The sequence below is a fragment of the Miscanthus floridulus genome, chromosome 8 (assembly GCF_019320115.1).
Source record: "Miscanthus floridulus cultivar M001 chromosome 8, ASM1932011v1, whole genome shotgun sequence".
NCBI lineage: Eukaryota > Viridiplantae > Streptophyta > Magnoliopsida > Poales > Poaceae > Miscanthus > Miscanthus floridulus.
The window spans coordinates 51,797,933-51,822,098 of NC_089587.1; the positions used below are offsets into that span (position 1 = coordinate 51,797,933).

Sequence of the window (24,166 nt, forward strand, 5' to 3'; positions counted from 1 at the left end):
TTCTTTTGTGTTTTTTGGTGTCTGGGTTGAAGCGTACCATCTTTACTTGTGCTAACATAGGTATAGAAAGAGTCAACTCACAAAAAAATTTACAAATAGTCAACAATGCGAAAGTACATGACCGTCATATAAAATCTTTATTACCTTTTGCACTTCATATAATTATAACTATCCAACAATCTCCATATATTTCGTCTTTCGTGACCGGTTGATGAGTCATATATAGCAGACGACTAACGTTTCCAATGTTTATTTGGTCACCATTTTTTTGCTTGTATGAACTGTGGAATTATATATCTGAAACCAACATCTGTCGTACACGCTTTACTAGATCAAGCACTTGACTGCTTCTTAGTAGCTTTACACTAATACGTGAGGTACAGAAAGAGTCATCGATGCTTGTGCTAACATGCGTATAGAAAGAGTCAAATCCTCGCTAATAATAGATAGAAAGAGTCAATAGTGGGGAAGCCTCTCTATAACACATGTACAATATCTTTATTTACTTTACACCTTGATCACAACTATTTAATAATCTCCATGTCGTCATTCGTGACCACTAGTTGAGTCATACTTCCTCTGCCCAAAAATAACCGTCGTTCTCGCTTCCTGAGAAATAACTTTGACGACTAATTTTATATAAAAAGATATTAATATTTATGATACACAATTAATACCATTAGATAGATCGTTAAATCTATTTTCATAATAAATTTGTTTGGAAATACAAATGTTGCTCGTGTTTTCTACAAATCTAGTCAAACTTATGGCATGGAAACCTAAAACGACAATTAATTTGGGACGGAGGTAGTATATAGCAGAAAGAGTCAACTCCTCGTGTTTCCAATGTTTACTTGGTCACCATTTTTTCGGGAGTTAACATAAATGAATGAATCGAGTGGAATGCTTCCGTACCAAGGCTGGGACAAACTTGGTAAACGCCTAAAGGGTAGCTACCGCACACGCTTTACTTTGAGTTAATCTGGTGAAGCTTATATATCTATCGGTACAAGACCAAACCGTCATCTGTCCTTCGTGCTTCACCAGTGAGGTCATCCCATAAGCTAGCCTGCAGCCTGCTATTGCCACAACATTAGCAAAATGTTATTTTTCTATTCTCCAGATCCCAGACTTTTTGATATGACATTGGCCCTTCATTAACGTCTTGCTGCTTCGGATAGTGACTTTTTTTTTTTGCATCTGATATGATATTGGCCCTTCATTAACGTTTGAATTTCTAAAAGTTTAAAATTTGAATTTTTTAAACGACCTCGGATGGACAAATAGCAAAAACGAAAGTTGTAGATCTCAAAAAAAGCACCGTGACCGTGATCCTGCTTCATCAACCATGTTGAAACAAAAATTTAGGTGCATGGCTAAAGAATCACTGCCGGTCTGTGTTACCATTGGGCAATATATGAAAGCTATCCTATCACAACCGGTTGAAGCTACGAACCTTATCCCTACCGATTGCAAAGCAGTCGGCAGTGATCGGCCAACAGTGATTGTATACTCTGTGATAGTGGCTTATATATGCTAATATGTCAAGTGTACGCTGTAATATTTGGGATGGTTAGTCATGCATTTAAAGATCACCTCAGCGAAGGCCATGGAGCAATAATGGAGATCATACCTGGAAGACATGCAAAAAGTCCAAAGTAGAAGAAGGGCAGACAAGAAGACATAAACAAACGGAACTAGACGAGTGCTGCACAGGAGCACCGGATAACTCATGTGATGCCTCTTTTTACAAGCAACGGAGAAATGAAAAGGGCGGTACACAGAAGTAGGCAAGACAAACACCAACAAAACATTGGTGGTTGCGACCAGGGAGGACTGGAGAAAAGGCTAGGACGATGAAGAAGTCTTTGCAAAAGCTTTTATAGGCACCGGAATAATCTGGCGATGGATAGAGAGGGCGGCGCCAAAGAAAGTTTTAGGTGCACCGGATTTATTCGGTGGTCACCGGAGAAAGGTCCAATGGTCGACAACGACTAGCTGACATGGCAGTCACTAGAATTCTCCTGGTGGGGTTAGGCTAGTTAGAAAACCGCTTTATCTCTTGCATTAGGCTTAGTAAAGAGGTTTGCATACCTCTGAAGCTTAGTGCTCGTGCGTGCACCATTATTGTACCCTAGCGGCTTCTAACCTTGCGATATCACAAGAACCACGTTTATGGTGCGGCCACCTCGGGTGTACCGAAGGAACGAGGCCCATGGTGTTTGAGCCGGAAGTTCGATATTGAAGATGGTAGGGAGCAGTCCATGATTGGCCATTTCAAAGACACTTGCGTGTGGGGATGGCCCGGGGACTATCACGGAGTTATCCAACCAAGATCTTGGCCCGTGCGAGGGGCTCCAACGAGTACACTAGGGGAAGCACGAGCTTCTTGATACCTCGAGAATAAAGCACTACCTAGAGGCGGTCATAAGATAGACCCATGCTCCCCATAAGTCAGGAACCATGGCGCTGTGGCTGATCCTATGAGACCTGAGCGACAAATTACCCGTGCCACTAATCTTACATTAGTGGCATGTGTTTAATTTCATGTCACTAATTAAGGCGTCTCCTTTGGCTGTTTTGACATAGTGCCTTAAAAACTACTGTATATTTGGATGGTTAGACTTCTCGTGTGTGTGGACTTTTGTCTTGCAAAATTTGTATTAAATTAAGCTTAAGTAGTAATACAACGTTGGAATTGGATGTGACCACGTATGATATTTCACTTACTATATGCATGTAGTGGAACACATAGGTCGTGTGGCTCCATGGCCTACTTGGTCGATTAAGTTAACCATCGGTGATGTACCAGTTGATAGTATAGTTTATGTAGCACCCGGTTTTAAGAACAAAACCAGATACGCACCATATGTGAGCCCAGGAAGTCAAATCTCACATATAGCTATAAATAAAGGTAATATCAATAGACAATGCTTAAATACATTGCATATTAGTATAAAGAATGTAACCTCAGAGTATAGACAACGGAAAGACCTAAATCCACAGGGACAACTGACTGGTTGATCACAGCCTAATTCTTCCAAACTCTAGCCAATCTGGTACCCATCTGGGATTTTCCATATATGTGTAAAATAAAGCAAGCGTAAGTACAAGTCGTACTCAACAAATATGACATGGGGTTCATGAGGCTCAAAAGGTTGACACTGGTTCAACTGCGATTAGCTTTTAATGAGTCATCTTTTAGCAATTGGTTGGCATCAAATTTATCCACAAGCCCACGTAAACACATGATCAGGTAAACATGAATAATGAATAGCATAAACAATTAACCATTAGTGAGCATCTTCATCATCCATATCACTAGTGTTCATCATCTATTCCATAAATGTTCCAAGGTCGCTCGTGACCGTGAGCATGGCTGATATACCGGTTTTACACTCTGCTGAGGTTGTACACTTTCACTGTGAGTCATGATTTACCATTTCGCCCGAGGCGGCCAACCTCTTGACCCACTACCAAGGAAAGTCGGCAGGGTTCACTATGAAGCCTTTCAAAGTTTCGTCTAACAAGTTAGGGCCATTAGATTCACTCGGCGAACAGATATAGGAACCCCATATCGAATGGCACAATTCCATCACGGCTATACACATAAGAGTAGAGGCTGTCCTATACCCGATTCGGCAAGCCATTCTTACGCCAATAAATGTAATCACTAACAAGCTAGAAAAGGTCCCTCATACTGAGCGAAAGCCAGAGCCATATAGCCCTCACAACTGTACTGTAAGTCTCGGATAAATCACTTACAGATAAGTCCTTAGGGAGAGGAATCTAGAGCACCATAAAATAGCCCAATGCCCTAGCCTCCTTGTTCCATGTTGCTAAAAAGCATCTTTTAGTGTTTCTTGCATATTACATTATTCAAGTTACAAGATCATGGTTGAAGTTGAGCACTAGCATCATACTACCCAGTGCAATACCCATAGGTAACAAGGCCACAAGGTAACAAAGTACTAGGAAATACTTTGTGGCAGTCAAGGTAGGCACATGCAGTATGAATTAAGTGATTAAAGGTTGTATAGGACAACAAGGAAGATCCCATGCTATACTTGCCTTAAACACCGATCCTTCGGTAAGTTTTAATCTTTAACGTTCTTCTTCTTCTTGATCACCACGTATATCTCACCGACTGGACGTAATCATAAAGCACCACACAAGCATCCATACAATCATACATGAAGCAAACAATAGATCTAAATTAGAACAGTACACCAAACATAAAATCAAGATGAAAAGTTTGTAAAACGAATCTACGTCTCGCTACGTACACACAGACGCGAAAACACGCTAATCGGAGCTACGGTTGAAAAGATACAACTACCGAAAGATTTACTTTACACACGAAAAAGAAAACTATAGGCTTCATTTATTTAACTATATAAAAGCTTATATAAATTGGATTAAATCAAATTTGGATTTGAGTTATAAAACTAAAGTAAAACAAATCATATTTTATTTACAAAACCCAGTTGCATAATTATTAATCAAGATATGATTTAAACCATGAAATTTGAGAAATAGTAATATGGTAACCACTGTTGCTAACACGTAGATGTCGTCGCTATGAATCTAACGCAACTTGAATGGGTCAAAACAGATCTAAAACGCAAAAGATATGATTTACACAAGATTTTCTTGATAAAATAATAGATTAAATCTAATCACGTATTTTAAAAGTTGAAAACACATCTAACAGTAGTATAAACATGTAGGTTATGAAATTACGAACCTAGCGCAAGTTGAACGGATCAAATCGGAGTTAGAACGAAGAAACGGTAAGGTTAAGGTTCATATTGATTGTAAGTGGTGTATTTCTATATATTGTTGGATTGTTTTTTCTATAAGAAAACGACATAAAAACATATACGTGATGCATCAAGCTAATTGGAACAGCTAACTGGAGCAGGGAGCACGCACGGCGCACGGCAACAACTGATGATCGTATAGGAGCTCAAGAAGCTAGCAGGGTGCAGGTCAAGGAGGGAAAACTAACCGGAGGCGTGCGGAGGTCATCACCGATGCCAGATGAGGAACAGCGATTGTCGGCGTTGAAGCAGATAGCGGCGAGATCGGGTTTCACAAGCGGCTCCTCCAACTGATCGGAGATGCTGCATCAATCGATCTAGTGATTGGTTAACAAGGAACAGAGACTTCAAAGAGGAGCAGGTACGTACTGCGATCATATGAGACTTTTCCATGAGCGGTGACATACGTCATCTGCATTGCTGCCGTGGTTCGTTACGGCCGGTTGATGATTATTGTTCAGGATCTCAGTATTTTCTGGCGTTGACGGATGAGACCATGATGGCCGTAGGGAGCGTAGGGTTCCGGTGGACTGCAGTGCTTGGCCAGTGGATACGTATGCCGATAGCGTAGTCATGCATGACGGTTTGCATGCTTCTGCTCGGCACAGGCAACAGCAGATGGTAGATCGGCGGCCAGGATAGCAACGTACCGAAACGATGCATGGTCTGCATGCACTGCCGGAGATGAAGTTGATGGCAATAGATGGATCTCCACCATGATGACGTATACACGGCCCGCGGCGGTCGATGGCAAACAGCGCGCAGGGGTGGGCTCGACTTGTTTGCACGATGGAGATGATGGCCGGGCTGGGCAGCGCGGCTGCGACAGCGACGGCGAGGGAAGGAGGGAAAAATATAATTTACTACATGAGGGATTTTCTAAATTAGGGGGCTCCCCATACAGCCCTAGTTTTGGTGTGCTTTGCCCTAAGGGGTTGGTAGTATATATAGGGAAAAAAACTACCCACATCCCGTCACTAGCGTTATGGTACTAATTGGACGTTGCAGCAGCCATCCGCCTGAACTAATGGGCCTAAATAAACATTAAAGCCCCTGCATGGGCCTTTGAGATTTACTAGGATTGTTGCACCTCGGCTTTGAGCATTGGGAAAATGAGAGATTTATTATTTTTGGAATTAATTAATTTCATGGATAAAATAATTCTAGAAAAGTTCAGAATTAATATTTAGCCACGAAAAATACTCCGAGACCTCCGAAAATTTGGAGAAAATTATCAGAGACTACTTTGGAACATGATGAACCCAAATAAAGTATTTAGAGCTCATAAAAAGATTGTTGGGAGCTTGGAACATAAAGATTAAGGTGAAGGAGGTAGGAATTAAATTTCAGAAAGAAGCTGAAAAATTCCTAGAGATAGATATTCGTCTCCTAAACGTATAAAAAACACACATTTTGCACATAGAAACACGAGGTGCGACCGGCATGAATAGCAACAAACACATTTCTACCTTATGATAAATTTTAAATTAATGAAAATTTTTATTTTCCTATGTTTTCATGAGCACAAAATTCCAAATTAAATCATTTTAGCTCTATTTCCTAGAAATTCAAATTTTAGGTGTTACAGTTTAGCTTAGCAATTTGGACGGCTCCATGGAATATTCATCTCCAAATTACGTCCTGAAATCTTGTTTATGTAACGGCATATCATATACATACAATATTGAATAAATTTTATATGATCTCTTCACGTCACTTTAAATATTCAAAAAGAACATGGTGGTATAGCTTGCAGCACAGACACAAAAACAGTAATTGGTTACAACTTCCAATTTATTCAATATTATCGGCTGTAGCATAGCATAACTGAATAGATACAGGAGTATGCAAAATGCATATAAGCATATCTTCCTATACAATAATGAACTGAGTCTTGATTTACTTAGTAGTGGTTGTTCTCCCAGAACTGAGCTTGAAGCCAATCAATTGTTCCCTTTTGCACCTGGAAGGCCTTGGCCAAGACATCATCTGAGATCGGTGGCTTTGATCCAAAGACTGCGTTCGCAATAGTAATAACCCCAGGGTTCTGGCTGCTTAGTGCAGCGATTGCCACAGCCGGCTTGTCATGGACCGGGTTGAATTGGAAGTGTATGAGCCCTTGGGGGAAGACAAACACGTCACCCTTGTTGAGAACCTTGGCGAATAGCTTGTTACCGTTGTCTGTGTTGGAGGTGACAAATCCAACATAAAGTGTACCCTCGAGCACGGTGAGGATCTCTGTGGCACGTGGGTGGGTGTGTGGTGGATTTTCGCCTAATGGTGCGTAGTCAATGCGAGCCAACGAGATGCCCAGGGTGTTGAGTCCAGGCAACTGCATGACATTGATCAAAGTGACATTGGATCCAACCTTGCTTTTCATGGTGTCCCTAGGCTTGTCAAGGTTTGCTGCCTTGAAAAAGTCATCGGCGTTCACTGCCATGGGGTCCTTGCAAACAAATCCATTCACCTTCACTGTATGCATAGACGAGGACAAATAGTTAGATGGAGAACAGGTGATTAGGGCCATACCTTGAAATGCTAGTTGTATGTAGATGCTTGTTTTAACAAATGATTCTTATTTGATTAGTGAATTAGTATAAGAAAACAGCATGACTTAAAGCGAGAGTATGCATACCCGGAGAGTGTATGTCGGCAACACAGAAGTCTTGGAGCGGGCTAGGGTCAGAGGCAGTGGCCTGAGAAATGACCAATGCTACAAAAGCAACGAGGAGGAAGTAGGTGGAGGCAGCCATTTGGTTTTGCACACGCTTTTGTGTTTGTGCTCTCTGAATTCAGCTATGGAGCTTCTTAGCTTGTGGTGTTTGTGTCTATCTTGTTGATGCTTTTGGCATGGGGATGGTGAGGTTATATAGCCTGCCACAGAGCATGTGGCGACGTGTACGTATTAATGGCTTAATAAGTCTTAAGTCGAACCTTTCAGCAGAACTGAAGAAACAGTCTTGGCAGTTGTCTTATATCAACTTCGCACACCTACCTTGCTTTTAATAATTTTTTCACACGCACCATACGGCTAACAAAATCAACGTGCACGTTCTCTTTGCTTGCAGCACAGCATTACGGAAGTGTAGTCTTTGTTTTCTTTTTGTGTTTTTTGGTGTCTGGGTTCAAGCGTACCATCTTTGCTTGTGCTAACATAGGTATAGAAAGAGTCAACTCACAAAAAAATTTACAAATAGTCAACAATGCGAAAGTACATGACCGTCATATAAAATCTTTATTACCTTTTGCACTTCATATAATTATAACTATCCAACAATCTCCATATATTCCGTCTTTCGTGACCGGTTGACGAGTCATATATAGCAGACGACTAACGTTTCCAATGTTTATTTGGTCACCATTTTTTTTGCTTGTGAGAACTGGGGAATTATATATCTGAAACCAACATCTGTCGTACACGCTTTACTAGATCAAGCACTTGACTGCTTCTTAGTAGCTTTACACTAATACGTGAGGTACAGAAAGAGTCATCGATGCTTGTGCTAACATGCGTATAGAAAGAGTCAAATCCTCGCTAATAATAGATAGAAAGAGTTAATAGTGGGGAAGCCTCTCTATAACACATGTACAATATCTTTATTTACTTTACACCTTGATCACAACTATTTAATAATCTCCATGTCGTCATTCGTGACCACTAGTTGAGTCATACTTCCTCTGCCCAAAAATAACCGTCGTTCTCGCTTCCTGAGAAATAACTTTGACGACTAATTTTATATAAAAAGATATTAATATTTATGATACACAATTAATACCATTAGATAGATCTTTAAATCTATTTTCATAATAAATTTGTTTGGAAATACAAATGTTGCTCGTGTTTTCTACAAATCTAGTCAAACTTATGGCACGGAAACCCAAAACGACAATTAATGAATCGAGTGGAATGCTTCCGTACCAAGGCTGGGACAAACTTGGTAAACGCCTAAAGGGTAGCTACCGCACACGCTTTACTTTTGAGTTAATCTGGTGAAGCTTCTATATCTATCGGTACAAGACCAAACCGTCATCTGTCCTTCGTGCTTCACCAGTGAGGTCATCCCATAAGCTAGCCTGCAGCCTGCTATTGCCACAACATTAGCAAAATGTTATTTTTCTATTCTCCAGATCCCAGACTTTTTGATATGACATTGGCCCTTCATTAACGTCTTGCTGCTTCGGATAGTGACTTTTTTTTTTGCATCGGATATGATATTGGCCCTTCATTAACGTTTGAATTTCTAAAAGTTTAAAATTTGAATTTTTAAACGACCTCGGATGGACAAATAGCAAAAATGAAAGTTGTAGATCTCAAAAAAAGCACCGTGACCGTGATCCTGCTTCATCAACCATGTTGAAACAAAAATTTAGGTGCATGGCTAAAGAATCACTGCCGGTCTGTGTTACCATTGGGCAATATATGAAAGCTATCCTATCACAACCGGTTGAAGCTACGAACCTTATCCCTACCGATTGCAAAGCAGTCGGCAGTGATCGACCAACAGTGATTGTATACTCTGTGATAGTGGCTTATATATGCTAATATGTCAAGTGTACGCTGTAATATTTGGGATGGTTAGTCATGCATTTAAAGATCACCTCAGCGAAGGCCATGGAGCAATAATGGAGATCATACCTGGAAGACATGCAAAAAGTCCAAAGTAGAAGAAGGGCAGACAAGAAGACATAAACAAACGGAACTAGACGAGTGCTGCACAGGAGCACCGGATAACTCCTGTGATGCCTCTTTTTACAAGCAACGGAGAAATGAAAAGGGCGGTACACAGAAGTAGGCAAGACAAACACCAACAAAACATTGGTGGTTGCGACCAGGGAGGACTGGAGAAAAGGCTAGGACGATGAAGAAGTCTTTGCAAAAGCTTTTATAGGCACCGGAATAATCTGGCGATGGATAGAGAGGGCGGCGCCAAAGAAAGTTTTAGGTGCACCGGATTTATTCGGTGGTCACCGGAGAAAGGTCCAATGGTCGGCAACGACTAGCTGACATGCAGTCACTAGAATTCTCCTGGTGGGGTTAGGCTAGTTAGAAAACCGCTTTATCTCTTGCATTAGGCTTAGTAAAGAGGTTTGCATACCTCTGAAGCTTAGTGCTCGTGCGTGCACCATTATTGTACCCTAGCGGCTTCTAACCTTGCGATATCACAAGAACCACGTTTATGGTGCGGCCACCTCTGGTGTACCGAAGGAACGAGGCCCATGGTGTTTGAGCCGGAAGCTCGATATTGAAGATGGTAGGGAGCAGTCCACGATTGGCCATTTCGAAGACACACTTGCGTGTGGGGATGGCCCGGGGACTATCCACGGAGTTATCCAACCAAGATCTTGGCCCGTGCGAGGGGCTCCAACGAGTACACTAGGGGAAGCACGAGCTTCTTGATACCTCGAGAATAAAGCACTACTTAGAGGCGGTCATAAGATAGACCCATGCTCCCCATAAGTCAGGAACCGTGGCGCTGTGGCTGATCCTGTGAGACCTAAGCGACAAATTACCCGCGCCACTAATCTTACATTAGTGGCATGTGTTTAATTTCATGTCATGTAACACCCGGTTTTAAGGACAGGCCGAATGCACACCATATGTGAGCCCTGGTAATCAAACCTCACATATAGCTACAAATAAAGGGGCAGTATCAATTCACAATGCTTAATATATAGCGAACTTAGCAAAAGAAATAACCTTAGAAAGCAATCAATGGATAGACAAACTCTGATCTCCGGGTGCAGACTTCACTCCCCTGGATCCAACTGACTGGTTGATCACAAGCCTAACTTCTCAAGTCTCTGACAAACTATTATCCGGCCTGAGGTGTGGGGGAAATTGCAAGAGTGAGTCCATGTCGAACTCAACAAATATAGCAACAAGGTATTGTAATCCATAACCACATGATCAAGTGTAATTGAATAATAAATAGCTTAAAATAACTCAGTTAAGCATGATTTAACAAGTGCTCATCTTTGGCGTAAGAATCCCTTGGTCGCCCGTGACCGTGAGCACGGCTGATATATCAGTTTATTAAACTCTGCGCAGAGGTGTACACTTTCACTGTGAGTCATGATTTCCAAATGTACGGGTTTGCAAGGTCCAAACATCGGAAATCATATAAAGCTACTCAGAAGTTCGTCTAACCGGGAAGGGCCGCAGGGTCATCGGATATAGGAAACCCCACTTCCATTAAAAGGCCGCTTCCATAGCAAGGCACAACAGGACAGAGGCTGTCCTATACCCAACTCGCAGTATCCTCTAAGCCTGCTAGAAAAAGGTCTCCAAGCAACTAGAGCCAGAGCCATATAGCCCTCACAGCTGTACTGTAAGTCCCGGATGATCACTTACAAATGAGACCTTGTGGAGAGGGAATTTAACCCTCCTGTTGTTGCTAACAAGTCATCTCTTGTGTTTATAGCATATTCATTAATCAAGCTTCAAGATCATGGTCACAGAAAGAAAACCCAAACTATATCTTGCCTTAAACACCGATCCTTCGGTAAGCTTTAATCTTCAACGTTTTCTTCTTCTTCTTCTTCTTCTTCTTCTCCAACTTCTTATAGATCACCAACACAAAACTCACCGACTGGACAAGACCGAAAGCACCACACAAGCATCCGAACAAGCATGCATAGCAACATACTAGATTAGAACAATACACCAATCAATGAAAAGATTCGAAATCTAATCTACATATTGCTACGATCACACACACGCGAAAGGCACACTAATCGGAGCTATGATAAAACAGAAACATCTATCGAAGGATTTACGTTGGAAAGAAAACTATATGCTTTATCTATTTTAATGATCATAAAACATGTATAAGATATCTCAGGGGAATATCTAAATTGAGTTAAGTCATTTTATACTTGAGTTATTAGATTTAGAAAACTAAGATAAATTAATCATATCTTAATTATAAATATCTTGATATCATTTATGCAAATTAAATTGAAATATAATAACAAATGAGAGTATATATATTCAAAGTATATATGTCACATTTAAACTTGGCAAATTACAATTTAAAGACATACATGTTTACGTCACTAATTAATCATATTTTTATTAATCAACATATCTCATATTATATAAAGTATTTAAACTTTACTTAGAAATATAGAACATGTGAGAAGCAACTAATAGAACAAATTATATTATTGTCTCATAATTGATCTAAGCAAGTCATAATTAAAAAGGCATTAATGTTGGCATACGTAATATTTTATAATTATAAAAGATTATATATATACTTTTAGTCATTTAAACATCTATAAATTAAAAACATATATCATGTGAGGGGCATCTATTCATATTTAACACATATGCAACATTCAACTAATTATAATCTAAGACTGTACTGAAGTTACTGATTAATCAGATTAACAGGTTATGTATAATCACCGGAATACAAAACCTATATTGTTTCTAGTTATAAAACTAATTATAAGCATGTTAACCAATTTGATATTTAGCTATATATGAAAAATCATGTGACATGAAAAACATTGCCCCTAACATATCATTCACGTCAGCACATACCAAACGCAACTTAAACGGTGCAAAACGAAATTAGAACTTAAATTGCTCTTAATTACAAGTTATTGAATAATCCTTAATTAAATTAATATTCAACTTATAAATCTCCAAGATGTGAGATATGTTAATCATCGCTGCAACACGTATCACACACTACGATGAAACTCGTGCAATCGAATTCGACATCAAAAACCTAAATCGACTTTAATTAATCAGCGATTAATTAATTATAGACACAATTAATATTTTATAAAATAAATTCATAACCAACGGGATGTGATATAAAAAACTAATAACTCTACTGCGTAGAGTCAGACGACGACACGAAACTAACGCAACTAGAACGAACTGAAACGGAATTAAAACGAAAGAAACACGGAGAGATTAAATGAACCGTGGCAATAGTAAATATAGTCATATTCTTCTTGTGATCTTCACGTACAGAACATGGCCATGGCAGCCATGGGTGTGCTGCTCACCGATGGGAGGGGCGGGGGGAGAGAGAGGCCTTGGCCTGCGGCAGCAGCCGGGCTGACCGGAGGCGCCAGACCGCAGTGATGCAGGCCGTGGGAGCCGGTGGTTGGCTGCTAGACGACCGTGCAGGACTCAGGTGGCCTGCCCTGCCAGAGCAGCGCTGCTGTTCCTTCACGGGGCAGGGGCTGGGGGCGGGGCGGCGGCGGCGTGGGGCACAGTGGGGCCCGATGCGGAGCAGGTGATTCCACCGACGACAGCGCACAGACGGGGGGTGGCCGCAAAAGACGAACGCCGGCCATGGTTGCTCCTCGCCGGAGAAAGAAAAAGAGATGGGAAACGGTACATCAAACAGGCACGGATTCGCAAAAGGATGGAAAGACGGTGTAGAGGACGACGAGATCTACCTCATGGTGGTGACGGTTTCGCCGGAGACGTCCGAGATGGCCGGAAAAGCTCGCCGAAGGTTCGCCGGAAACCTAACTGTGGAGAACTTCGGCGTCCGATCTGCGGGGGCTACGAGTGGCGGCTCGAAAAACAGGATGTACTTCTGGAATCCCTCGCGTCGAGGGCTACGCCCCGGCATATATATATATATATATATATTATATATATATATATATATATATATATATATATCTATATATATATATCTATATATACGTAGGGTTTGGATATTTTGGAAATCCGAGATATTTTAGTAAATATTGATTTTCGGAATTAAAATAATTACAGAAAATCGAGAATTACTATTTAGGCTCCGAAAAATATCTCTGAGCTCCGAAAAATACTAGAAAAATTCTTGGGAATAGATGAAAGGATAAGGAACACAACCAAAGTGGTTTAGCTCCCGAAAAGACTTTTGCATTGATCAAGGAAAAAGATAAAACTCTAAGAAATATGAATTAATCCCGAAAAAGTCGGAAGATTCCCAAAAAGTGAGGCATCATCCTAACGTGTCTTAAAACCTTTTCCAAGCCTTTAGATTTTAAAAACAAGGCATCTTATCTAACTTTTGTTTTTGCAAATTTTCAAATTCTTTTAAACCACTACTTGAAAGCAATATTTTAAAGATTGAGATTTGAATTTATTTTCCAAACCACTCAATCACAAAGTATCAATGCAATGGTATGTATGCACCAAACATGTTGTTACCCCTTATGTTGGATTTTAAATTAAAGAAAAATTTCTTTTACCTATGTTTTTATGAGCATAAAACAATTAACATAATCATTTTTTACTCTTTTTAGAAAGTAGCTAATTTTAGGGTGTTACAATTCTACCCCCTTAAGATGAATCTCGTCCTCGAGATTCGGAAGATGATGATCAAGACACTGGAATGCACACTGCCATTGGATCTTCTTCACTTTCTCGAGTAGTTCCACCGTCTTGACAAAGATTTCTCTTGACTTTGCACCACCTATTACTTTTACTCCAAATAGCATACTCGCTGATCCCCAGATGTTGATAGGCCCTCTAATTAACTCTCAAGTATCCACAAACCAACTCTCTGGTACTCTTCCAATTGTTAGGCCTCTTTGCTTTTCCTTTTTAACAACCTCAATGAACTGTTGCAGCTGGGTGCTAGCTTATTCTTCACACTGACACTCCATATGCTTCTCACAAAGACCACTTTGGAATCCATTGAGTGACAAACTCTTGTCCTCACTAATTCCAAAATGTAACACAATACTTCTCAACATGTCTTGCTAGATTTTTTTAGTCCCAAGATATCAAATCGACCACTTCATACATCCATATTCCAATTGATCCTCATGTATTACTCTCTTGGTCCAAAATAGATTCCAACTTCAAAACACTATTAACTATATATATGCTCAGGTTGAGTTGTGACTCTTAACACAAAACTTAATCCATGGTGTCATTCAATATTCTTAGCATAGCTCTTCCAATTTGCTAACGGCATTGACAACGACTTTTATTTCTTCTAAAGATAACACATACTTCTAAACCAAAAACATTTGGTTAATTGAACCCAACACTGATGTCACAATCTCAAACCAACTTACTGAAAGTGTCCCTTAGATTCTTATGATTCACGTAGATATCACTCTTCATGTCCAAGTAGATAATACCACTATGCTCCACAATGGATATCTCCAGATCTCATATGTCAAATAGCCCATCTCAAGCCTCCATAGTTGACTTGATGCATAATTCACTGCTTTTCTTACATAGAGCACATCCATATCCTTGCCAACCGCTTTATAAAAGAAACTCTTGTGTTCAACACTATAATACCTCTAATGAACGTGTGATAGAATCTTACCATTCCGAGGAATTCTGAATCACTCTTGCATACTTAAGCGGGGTTCTAGCTCAACACATCTCTTTTGAGTGATTGTCCGTATAATTCTATCATTAGAGACATCCCACAACAAAAAAGAGAACTCATCCAAACTAAACTCACTTAAGTTGCCAAAGAACCAACTGTATAGAGAAGTCCAATCATCATATTTTCATATGCCATCAGTGCCAACTTGTCTTGAGTTGAAGAGTGAACTCCCAAGTAATGATAGCTTGAAGCGAAGACCAATCTTGACAAAATATTTGAGCTCCTTGTAGATGATCCAACTGTTAACAATCTTGAACAAAGATCCTTGTGTCTGATAGTGATTCCTCAACCGTAGGAATAACCGACACTTCCAAGTGAAGCTCTAGATTATATGAGACCCCCATCTTGCGATTCCTTTATGCCTTGGCTACCCCCCCTTAAGAAAAGATCAAGTAGGGCGCCAAAGGATAGCTTGAATCTTCTTCTAAGTGAGTTAACTTATCAGTATGACCATTGATAACCAAGAGGAACTCATGTGTATAAGTAGGAACAAGTAACCTCAGTTTATCCGCGAGTAGAAAAAACAGCAGTGCAGTAAAACTACTATAATTCCTGTTCTGTAAATCCAATAATGTTGTACTTTACACCGTTGGAAAGCTCATTAAATCCTTTATAACTTTCATGTAGAAGACTTCTCCAGATTCTACAGCTAAGTTGGTCGAAAATAGTGCACAACAGAAACTGTTCCAGGTTTCAGACTGCACAGAAACTTCAACTTGTGATGACTATATTTCCCAAATTAAAATAGCTATGAGGGTGAATTCGGAGGCATATGATAGGTATAGAAGTCCAGTTGATCCCATAGAAATTTTGTAACATTTTCTCGAACAGGTATTGTGATATAACCAGAAAACCACATACTGCTCCAGATCTCAGTCAGCACAGCTATATCCTCTTGAGATTTTGATAACTCCATAACCAAATTAGATATCAGGGTGATTCTTGCAGTCAAAGAAACATGTTGAAGTCTACTGTTCTCCAGAATTTTGTCATGATTTTTAATTACCCAAGAATAGAGATATAAACCAAAGATGATAGGTTACTCCAGAAAGATAGGATAGGAAAACAGAAGAAAACCAAAACCCAACTATCTATTCATTAATCCTTATGTCTTATGCTTATAAACTAAATGAATTTGTGGAAAATACCACAAAATCATTGCACTCATTACAAAGATTCAAAACAAAACATAATCATAATGACAAGCCAACAAGCAATTAGGGTGCACAATTCAATCATTGACTTAAACTTGCGATTCTATCGTCTTCTAATATTATGGGTAAAGATCCTATAGCTTAACTTCGAATTGCGCGAGAAGGTGGTAAGACAAGATTCTAAAAGCATATCAAAGCAAGGAGTAGATGGGAACAAAAAGCTTTTAAAGAAGCATCAAGGAGGGAACGAATATCAAGGGTAAGAATGTAGTAGAGAAGAAAATATTAAGATTTATAGAACAAGGATTTTTGCTGTAACTTGTAAACCTTAGCACGACCAGTTTCTACTAGGCTTGCGTCTTACAGTCAGCATTGCTCTGATACCACTTGTAACACCCGGTTTTAAGGACAAGCCGAATGCACACCATATGTGAGCCCTGGTAATCAAACCTCACATATAGCTACAAATAAAGGGGCAGTATCAATTCACAATGCTTAATATATAGCGAACTTAGCAAAAGAAATAACCTTAGAAAGCAATCAATGGATAGACAACTTTGATCTCCGGGTGCAGACTTCACTCCCCGGGATCCAACTGACTGGTTGATCACAAGCCTAACTTCTCAAGTCTCTGACAAACTATTATCCGGCCTGAGGTGTGGGGAAAATTGCAAGAGTGAGTCCATGTCGAACTCAACAAATATAGCAACAAGGTATTGTAATCCATAACCACATGATCAAGTGTAATTGAATAATAAATAGCTTAAAATAACTCAGTTAAGCATGATTTAACAAGTGCTCATCTTTGGCGTAAGAATCCCTTGGCCGCCCGTGACCGCGAGCACGGCTGATATATCAGTTTATTAAACTCTGCGCAGAGGTGTACACTTTCACTATGAGTCATGATTTCCAAATGTACGGGTTTGCAAGGTCCAAACACCGGAAATCATATAAAGCTACTCAGAAGTTCGTCTAACCAGGAAGGGCCGTAGGGTCATCGGATATAGGAACCCCCCTTCCATTAAAAGGCCGCTTCCATAGCAAGGCACAATAGGACAGAGGCTGTCCTATACCCAACTCGCAGTATCCTCTAAGCCTGCTAGAAAAGGTCTCCCAAGCAACTAGAGCCAGAGCCATATAGCCCTCACAGCTGTACTGTAAGTCTCGGATGATCACTTACGAATGAGACCTTGTGGAGAGGGAATTTAACCCTCCTGTTGTTGCTAACAAGTCATCTCTTGTGTTTATAGCATATTCATTAATCAAGCTTCAAGATCATGGTCACAGAAAGAAAACCCAAACTATACTTGCCTTAAACACCGATCCTTCGGTAAGCTTTAATCTTCAACATTTTCTTCTTCTTCTTCTTCTTCTCCAACTTCTTATAGATCACCAACACAAAACTCACCGACTGGACAAGACCGAAAGCACCACACAAGCATCCGAACAAGCATGCATAGCAAACATACTAGATTAGAACAATACACCAATCAATGAAAAGATTCGAAATCTAATCTACGTATTGCTACGATCACACACACGCGAAAGGCACACTAATCGGAGCTACGATAAAACAGAAACATCTATCGAAGGATTTACGTTGGAAAGAAAAACTATATGCTTTATCTATTTTAATGATCATAAAATATGTATAAGATATCTCAGGGGAATATCTAAAATTGAGTTAAGTCATTTTATACTTGAGTTATTAGATTTAGAAAACTAAGATAAATTAATCATATCTTAATTATAAATATCTTGATATCATTTATGCAAATTAAATTGAAATATAATAACAAATGAGAGTATATATATTCAAAGTATATATGTCACATTTAAACTTGGCAAATTACAATTTAAAGACATACATGTTTACGTCACTAATTAATCATATTTTATTAATCAACATATCTCATATTATATAAAGTATTTAAACTTTACTTTAGAAATATAGAACATGTGAGAGCAACTAATAGAACAATTATATTATGTCTCATAATTGATCTAAGCAAGTCATAATTAAAAAGGCATTAATGTTGGCATACGCCATATTTTATAATTATAAAAGATTATATATATACTTTTAGTCATTTAAACATCTATAAATTAAAAACATAAATCATGTGAGGGCATCTATTCATATTTAACACATATGCAACATTCAACTAATTATAATCTAAGACTGTACTGAAGTTACTGATTAATCAGATTAACAGGTTATGTATAATCACCGGAATACAAAACCTATATTGTTTCTAGTTATAAAACTAATTATAAGCATGTTAACCAATTTAATATTTAGCTATATATGAAAAATCATGTGACATGAAAAACATTGCCCCTAACATATCATTCACGTCAGCACGTACCAAACGCAACTTAAACGGTTGCAAAACGAAATTAGAACTTAAATTGCTCTTAATTAACAAGTTATTGAATAATCCTTAATCAAATTAATATTCAACTTATAAATCTCCAAGATGTGAGATATGTTAATCATCGCTGCAAACACGTATCACACACTGCGATGAAACTCGTGCAATCGAATCGACATCAAAAACCTAAATCGACTTTAATTAATCAGCGATTAATTAATTATAGACACAATTAATATTTTAATAAAATAAATTCATAAACATGTGATATAAAAACTAATAACTCTACTGCGTAGATCTCGACGACACGAAACTAACGCAACTGGAACGAACTGAAACGGAATTAAAACGAAGAAACCACGGAGATTAAACGAACCGGTGGCAATACCGTAAATATAGTCATATTCTTCCTTGTGATCTTCACGTATAGAACATGGCCATGGCAGCCATGGGGGTGCTGCTGCTCACGCGCTGGGCGGGGAGGAGAGAGGCCTCGGCCTGCGGCAGCAGCCCGGCTGACCGGAGGCGCCAGACCGCAGTTGATGCAGGCCGGGTGGAGCCGGTTGGTCTGCAACGACCGTGCAGGACTCAGCGGCGGCCTGCCCTGCCAGAGCAGCGCCTGCTGTTCCTTCACGGGGTAGGGGCTAGGGCGCGGGTCGGCGGCGGCGTGGGGCACAGTGGGGCCCGATGCGGTGCAGGTGATTCCCACCAACGACAGCGCACAGAGCCGGGGTGGCCGCAAAAGACGAACGCCGGCCATGGTTTGCTCCTCGCCGGAGAAAAGAAAGATGAGACGGGAAACGGTCCTCAAACAGGCACGGATTCACGAAAAGGATGGAAAGACGGTGTAGAGGACGACGAGATCTACCTCATGGTGGTGACGGTTTTCGCCGGAGACGTCCGAGATGGCCGGAAAAGCTCGCCGAAGGTTCGTCGGAAACCTAGCTGTGGAGAACTTCGGCGTCCCGATCTGCGGGGGCTACGAGTGGCGGCTCGAAAAACGGGCTGTACTTCTGGAATCCTCGCGTCGAGGGCTACGCCGGCATATATATATATATATACGTAGGGTTTGGATATTTTGGAAATCCGAGATATTTTAGTAAATATTGATTTTCGGAATTAAAATAATTACAGAAAATCAGGAATTACTATTTAGGCTCCGAAAAATATCTCTGAGCTCCGAAAAATACTAGAAAAATTCCTGGGAATAGATGAAAGGATAAGGAACACAACCAAAGTGGTTTAGCTCCCGAAAAAGACTTTCGCATTGATAAAGAAAAAAGATAAAACTCCAAGAAATATGAATTTAATCCCGAAAAAGGTCGGAAAGATTCCCGAAAAGTGAGGCATCATCCTAACGTGTCTTAAAACCTTTTCCAAGACTTTAGATTTCAAAAACAAGGCATCTTATCTAACTTTTGTTTTTGCAAATTTTCAAATTCTTTTTAAACCACTACTTGAAAGCAATATTTTAAAGATTGAGATTCGAATTTATTTTCCAAACCACTCATCACAAAAGTATCAATGCAACGGTATGTATGCACAAACATGTTGTTACCCTTACGTTGGATTTTAATTTAAAGAAAAAATTCTTTTACCTATGTTTTTATGAGCATAAAACAATTAACAGAAATCATTTTACTCTTTTTAGAAAGTTGCTAATTTTAGGGTGTTACATGTCACTAATTAAGGCGTCTCCTTTGGCTGTTTTGACATAGTGCCTTAAAAACTACTGTATATTTGGATGGTTAGACTTCTCGTGTGTGTGGACTTTTGTCTTGCAAAATTTGTATTAAATTAAGCTTAAGTAGTAATACAACGTTGGAATTGGATGTGACCACGTATGATATTTCACTTACTATATGCATGTAGTGGAACACATAGGTCGTGTGGCTCCATGGCCTACTTGGTCGATTAAGTTAACCATCGGTGATGTACCAGTTGATAGTATAGTTTATGTAGCACCCGGTTTTAATAACAAAACCAGATACGCACCATATGTGAGCCCAGGAAGTCAAATCTCACATATAGCTATAAATAAAGGTAATATCAATAGACAATGCTTAAATACATTGCATATTAGTATAAAGAATGTAACCTCAGAGTATAGACAACGGAAAGACCTAAATCCACAGGGATGACTGGTTGATCACAAGCCTAATTCCTCCAAACTCTAACAATCTGGTACCCATCTGGGATTTTTCTATATATGTGTAAAATAAAGTAAGTGTAAGTACGAGTCGTACTCAACAAATACGACATGGGGTTCATGAGGCTCAAAAGGTTGACACTGGTTCAACTGCGATTAGCTTTTAATGAGTCATCTTTTAGCAATTGGTTGGCATCAAATTTATCCACAAGCCCACGTAAACACATGATCAGGTAAACATGAATAATGAATAACATAAACAATTAACCATTAGTGAGCATCTTCATCATCCATATCACTAGTGTTCATCATCTATTCCATAAATGTTCCAAGGCCGCTCGTGACAGTGAGCATGGCTGATATACCGGTTTTACACTCTGCTGAGGTTGTACACTTTCACTGTGAGTCATGATTTACCATTTCGCCTGAGGCGGCCAACCTCTTGACCCACTACCAAGGAAAGTCGGCAGGGTTCACTATGAAGCCTTTCAAAGTTTCGTCTAACAAGTTAGGGCCATTAGATTCATTTGGCGAACAGATATAGGAACCCCATATCGAATGGTACAATTCCATCACGGCTATACACATAAGAGTAGAGGCTGTCCTATACCTGATTCGGCAAGCCATTCTTACGCCAATAAAGGTAGCCACTAACAAGCTAGAAAAGGTCCTCATACTGAGCGAAAGCCAGAGCCATATAGCCCTCACAGCTGTACTGTAAGTCTCGGATAAATCACTTACAGATAAGTCCTTAGGGAGAGGAATCTAGAGCACCATAAAATAGTCCAATGCCCTAGCCTCCTTGTTCCATGTTGCTAAAAAGCATCTTTTAGTGTTTCTTGCATATTACATTATTCAAGTTACAAGATCATGGTTGAAGTTGAGCACTAGCATCATACTACCCAGTGCAATACCCCATAGGTAACAAGGCACAAGGTAACACAGTACTAGGAAATACTTTGTGGCAGTCAAGGTAGGCACATGCAGTATGAATTAAGTGATTAAAGGTGTATAGGACAACAAGGAAGATCCGATGCTATACTTGCCTTAAACACCGATCCTTCGGTAAGCTTTAATCTTCAACGTTCTTCTTGTTCTTGATCACCACGTATATCTCACCGACTGGACGTAATCATAAAGCACCACACAAGCATCCATACAATCGTACATGAAGCAAATAATAGATCTAAATTAGAACAATACACCAAACATAAAATCAAGATGAAAAGTTTGTAAAACGAATCTACGTCTCGCTACGTACACACAGACGCGAAAACACGCTAATCGGAGCTACGGTTGAAAAGATACAACTACCGAAAGATTTACTTTACACACGAAAAAGAAAACTATAGGTTTCATTTATTTAACTATATAAAAGCTTATATAAATTGGATTAAATCAAATTTGGATTTGAGTTATAAAACTAAAGTAAAACAAATCATATTTTATTTACAAAACCCAGTTGCATAATTATTAATCAAGATATGATTTAAACCATGAAATTTTAGAAATAGTAATATGGTAACCACTGTTGCTAACACGTAGATGTCGTCGCTATGAATCTAACGCAACTTGAATGGGTCAAAACAGATCTAAAACACAAAAGATATGATTTACACAAGATTTTCTTTGATAAAATAATAGATTAAATCTAATCACGTATTTTAAAAGTTGAAAACACATCTAACAGTAGTATAAACATGTAGGTTATGAAATTACGAACCTAGCGCAAGTTGAACGGATCAAATCGGAGTTAGAACGAAGAAACGGTAAGGATTCATTATTGATTGTAAGTGGTGTATTTTTATAGTATTGTTGGATTTGTTTTTCTATAAGAAAACGGCCATAAAACATATACATGATGTCATCAAGCTAATTGGAACAGCTAACTGGAGCAGGGAGCACGCACGGCGCACGGCAACAACTGATGATCGTATAGGAGCTCAAGAAAGCTAGCAGGGTGCAGGTCAAGGAGGGAAAACTAACCGGAGGCGTGCGGAGGTCCTCACCGATGCCAGATGAGGAATAGCGATGTCGGCGTTGAAGCAGATAGCGGCGAGATCGGGTTTCACAAGCGGCTCCTCCAACTGATCGGAGATGCTGCATCAATATGATCTAGTGATTGGGTTAAAGGAAACAGAGACTTCAAAGAGGAGCAGGTACGTACTGCGATCATATCAGACTGTTCCATGAGCGGTGACATACGTGATCTGCATTGCTGCCTGGTTCGTTACGGCCGGTTGATGATTATTGTTCATGGATCTCAGTATTTTCTGGCGTTGACGGATGAGACCATGATGGCCGTAGGGAGCGTAGGGTTCCGGTGGACTGCAGTGCTTGGCCAGTGGATACGTATGCCGATAGCGTACGTGGCTTTCCAGTCATGCATGACGATTTGCATGCTTCGGCTCGGCACAGGCAACAGCAGATGGTAGCTAGATCGGCGGGCCAGGCATAGCAACGTACCGAAACGATGCATGGTCTGCATGCACTGCCGGAGATGAAGTTGATGGCAATAGATGGATCTCCCCATGATGACGTAGGCACGGCCGGCGGCGGTCGATGGCAACAGCGCGCAGGGGTGGGCTCGACTTGTTGCACGATGGAGATGATGGCCGGGCTGGGCAGCGCGGTGGCGACAGCAACGGCGAGGGAAGGAGGGAAAAATATAATTTACTACACGAGGGATTTTCTAAATTAGGGGCTCCCCATACGCTAGTTTTGGTGTGCTTTGCCCAAGGGGTTGGTAGATATATATAGGGAGAAAAACTCCCCACATCCCCGTCAACTAGCGTTATGGTACTAATTGACGTTGCACCATCCGCCTGAACTAATGTGCCTAAATAAACATTAAAGCCCCTGCATGGGCCTTTGAGATTTACTAGGATTATTGCACCTCGGCTTTGAGCGTTTGGAAAAATTAGAGATTTATTATTTTTGGAATTAATTAATTTCATGGATAAAATAATTCTAGAAAAGTTCAGAATTAATATTTAAGCCACGAAAAATACTCCGAGACCTCCGAAAATTTGGAGAAAATTATCAGAGACACTTTGGAACATGATGAACCCAAATAAAGTATTTGGAGCTCATAAAAAGATTGTTGGGAGCTTGGAACATAAAGATTAAGGTGAAGGAGGTAGGAATTAAATTTCAGAAAGAAGCTGAAAAATTCCTAGAGATAGATATTCGTCTCCTAAACGTATAAAAAACACATATTTTGCACATAGAAACATGAGGTGCGACCGGCATGAATGCAACAAACACATTTCTACCTTATGATAAATTTTAA

The 24,166-nt window shown here is 39.8% G+C and overlaps 1 protein-coding gene across 1 annotated transcript; it reads right to left on the minus strand.

The window, feature by feature from the left end:
• Window positions 1-6,615: 6,615 nt before the first annotated feature.
• On the minus strand, window positions 6,616-7,645 carry LOC136472014 (germin-like protein 12-2). The gene is made up of 2 exons (XM_066469759.1): window positions 7,459-7,645; window positions 6,616-7,295 (listed from the first exon to the last, which is right to left on the minus strand). The coding sequence occupies exons 1-2, from the start codon at window positions 7,574-7,576 to the stop codon at window positions 6,727-6,729; spliced, it is 687 nt and encodes a 228-aa protein (XP_066325856.1). The 5' UTR covers window positions 7,577-7,645; the 3' UTR covers window positions 6,616-6,726.
• Between the last annotated feature and the right edge of the window lie 16,521 nt (window positions 7,646-24,166).

Bases quoted from the DNA above. Each gene is read 5' to 3' on its own strand.
- LOC136472014 (XM_066469759.1), bottom strand. From the start codon at position 7,576: ATGGCTGCCTCCACCTACTTCCTCCTCGTTGCTTTTGTAGCATTGGTC. The intron at 7,296-7,458 runs GTATGCATACTC...CTATGCATACAG, and splicing joins TGCCGACATACACTCTCCGG to TGAAGGTGAATGGATTTGTT.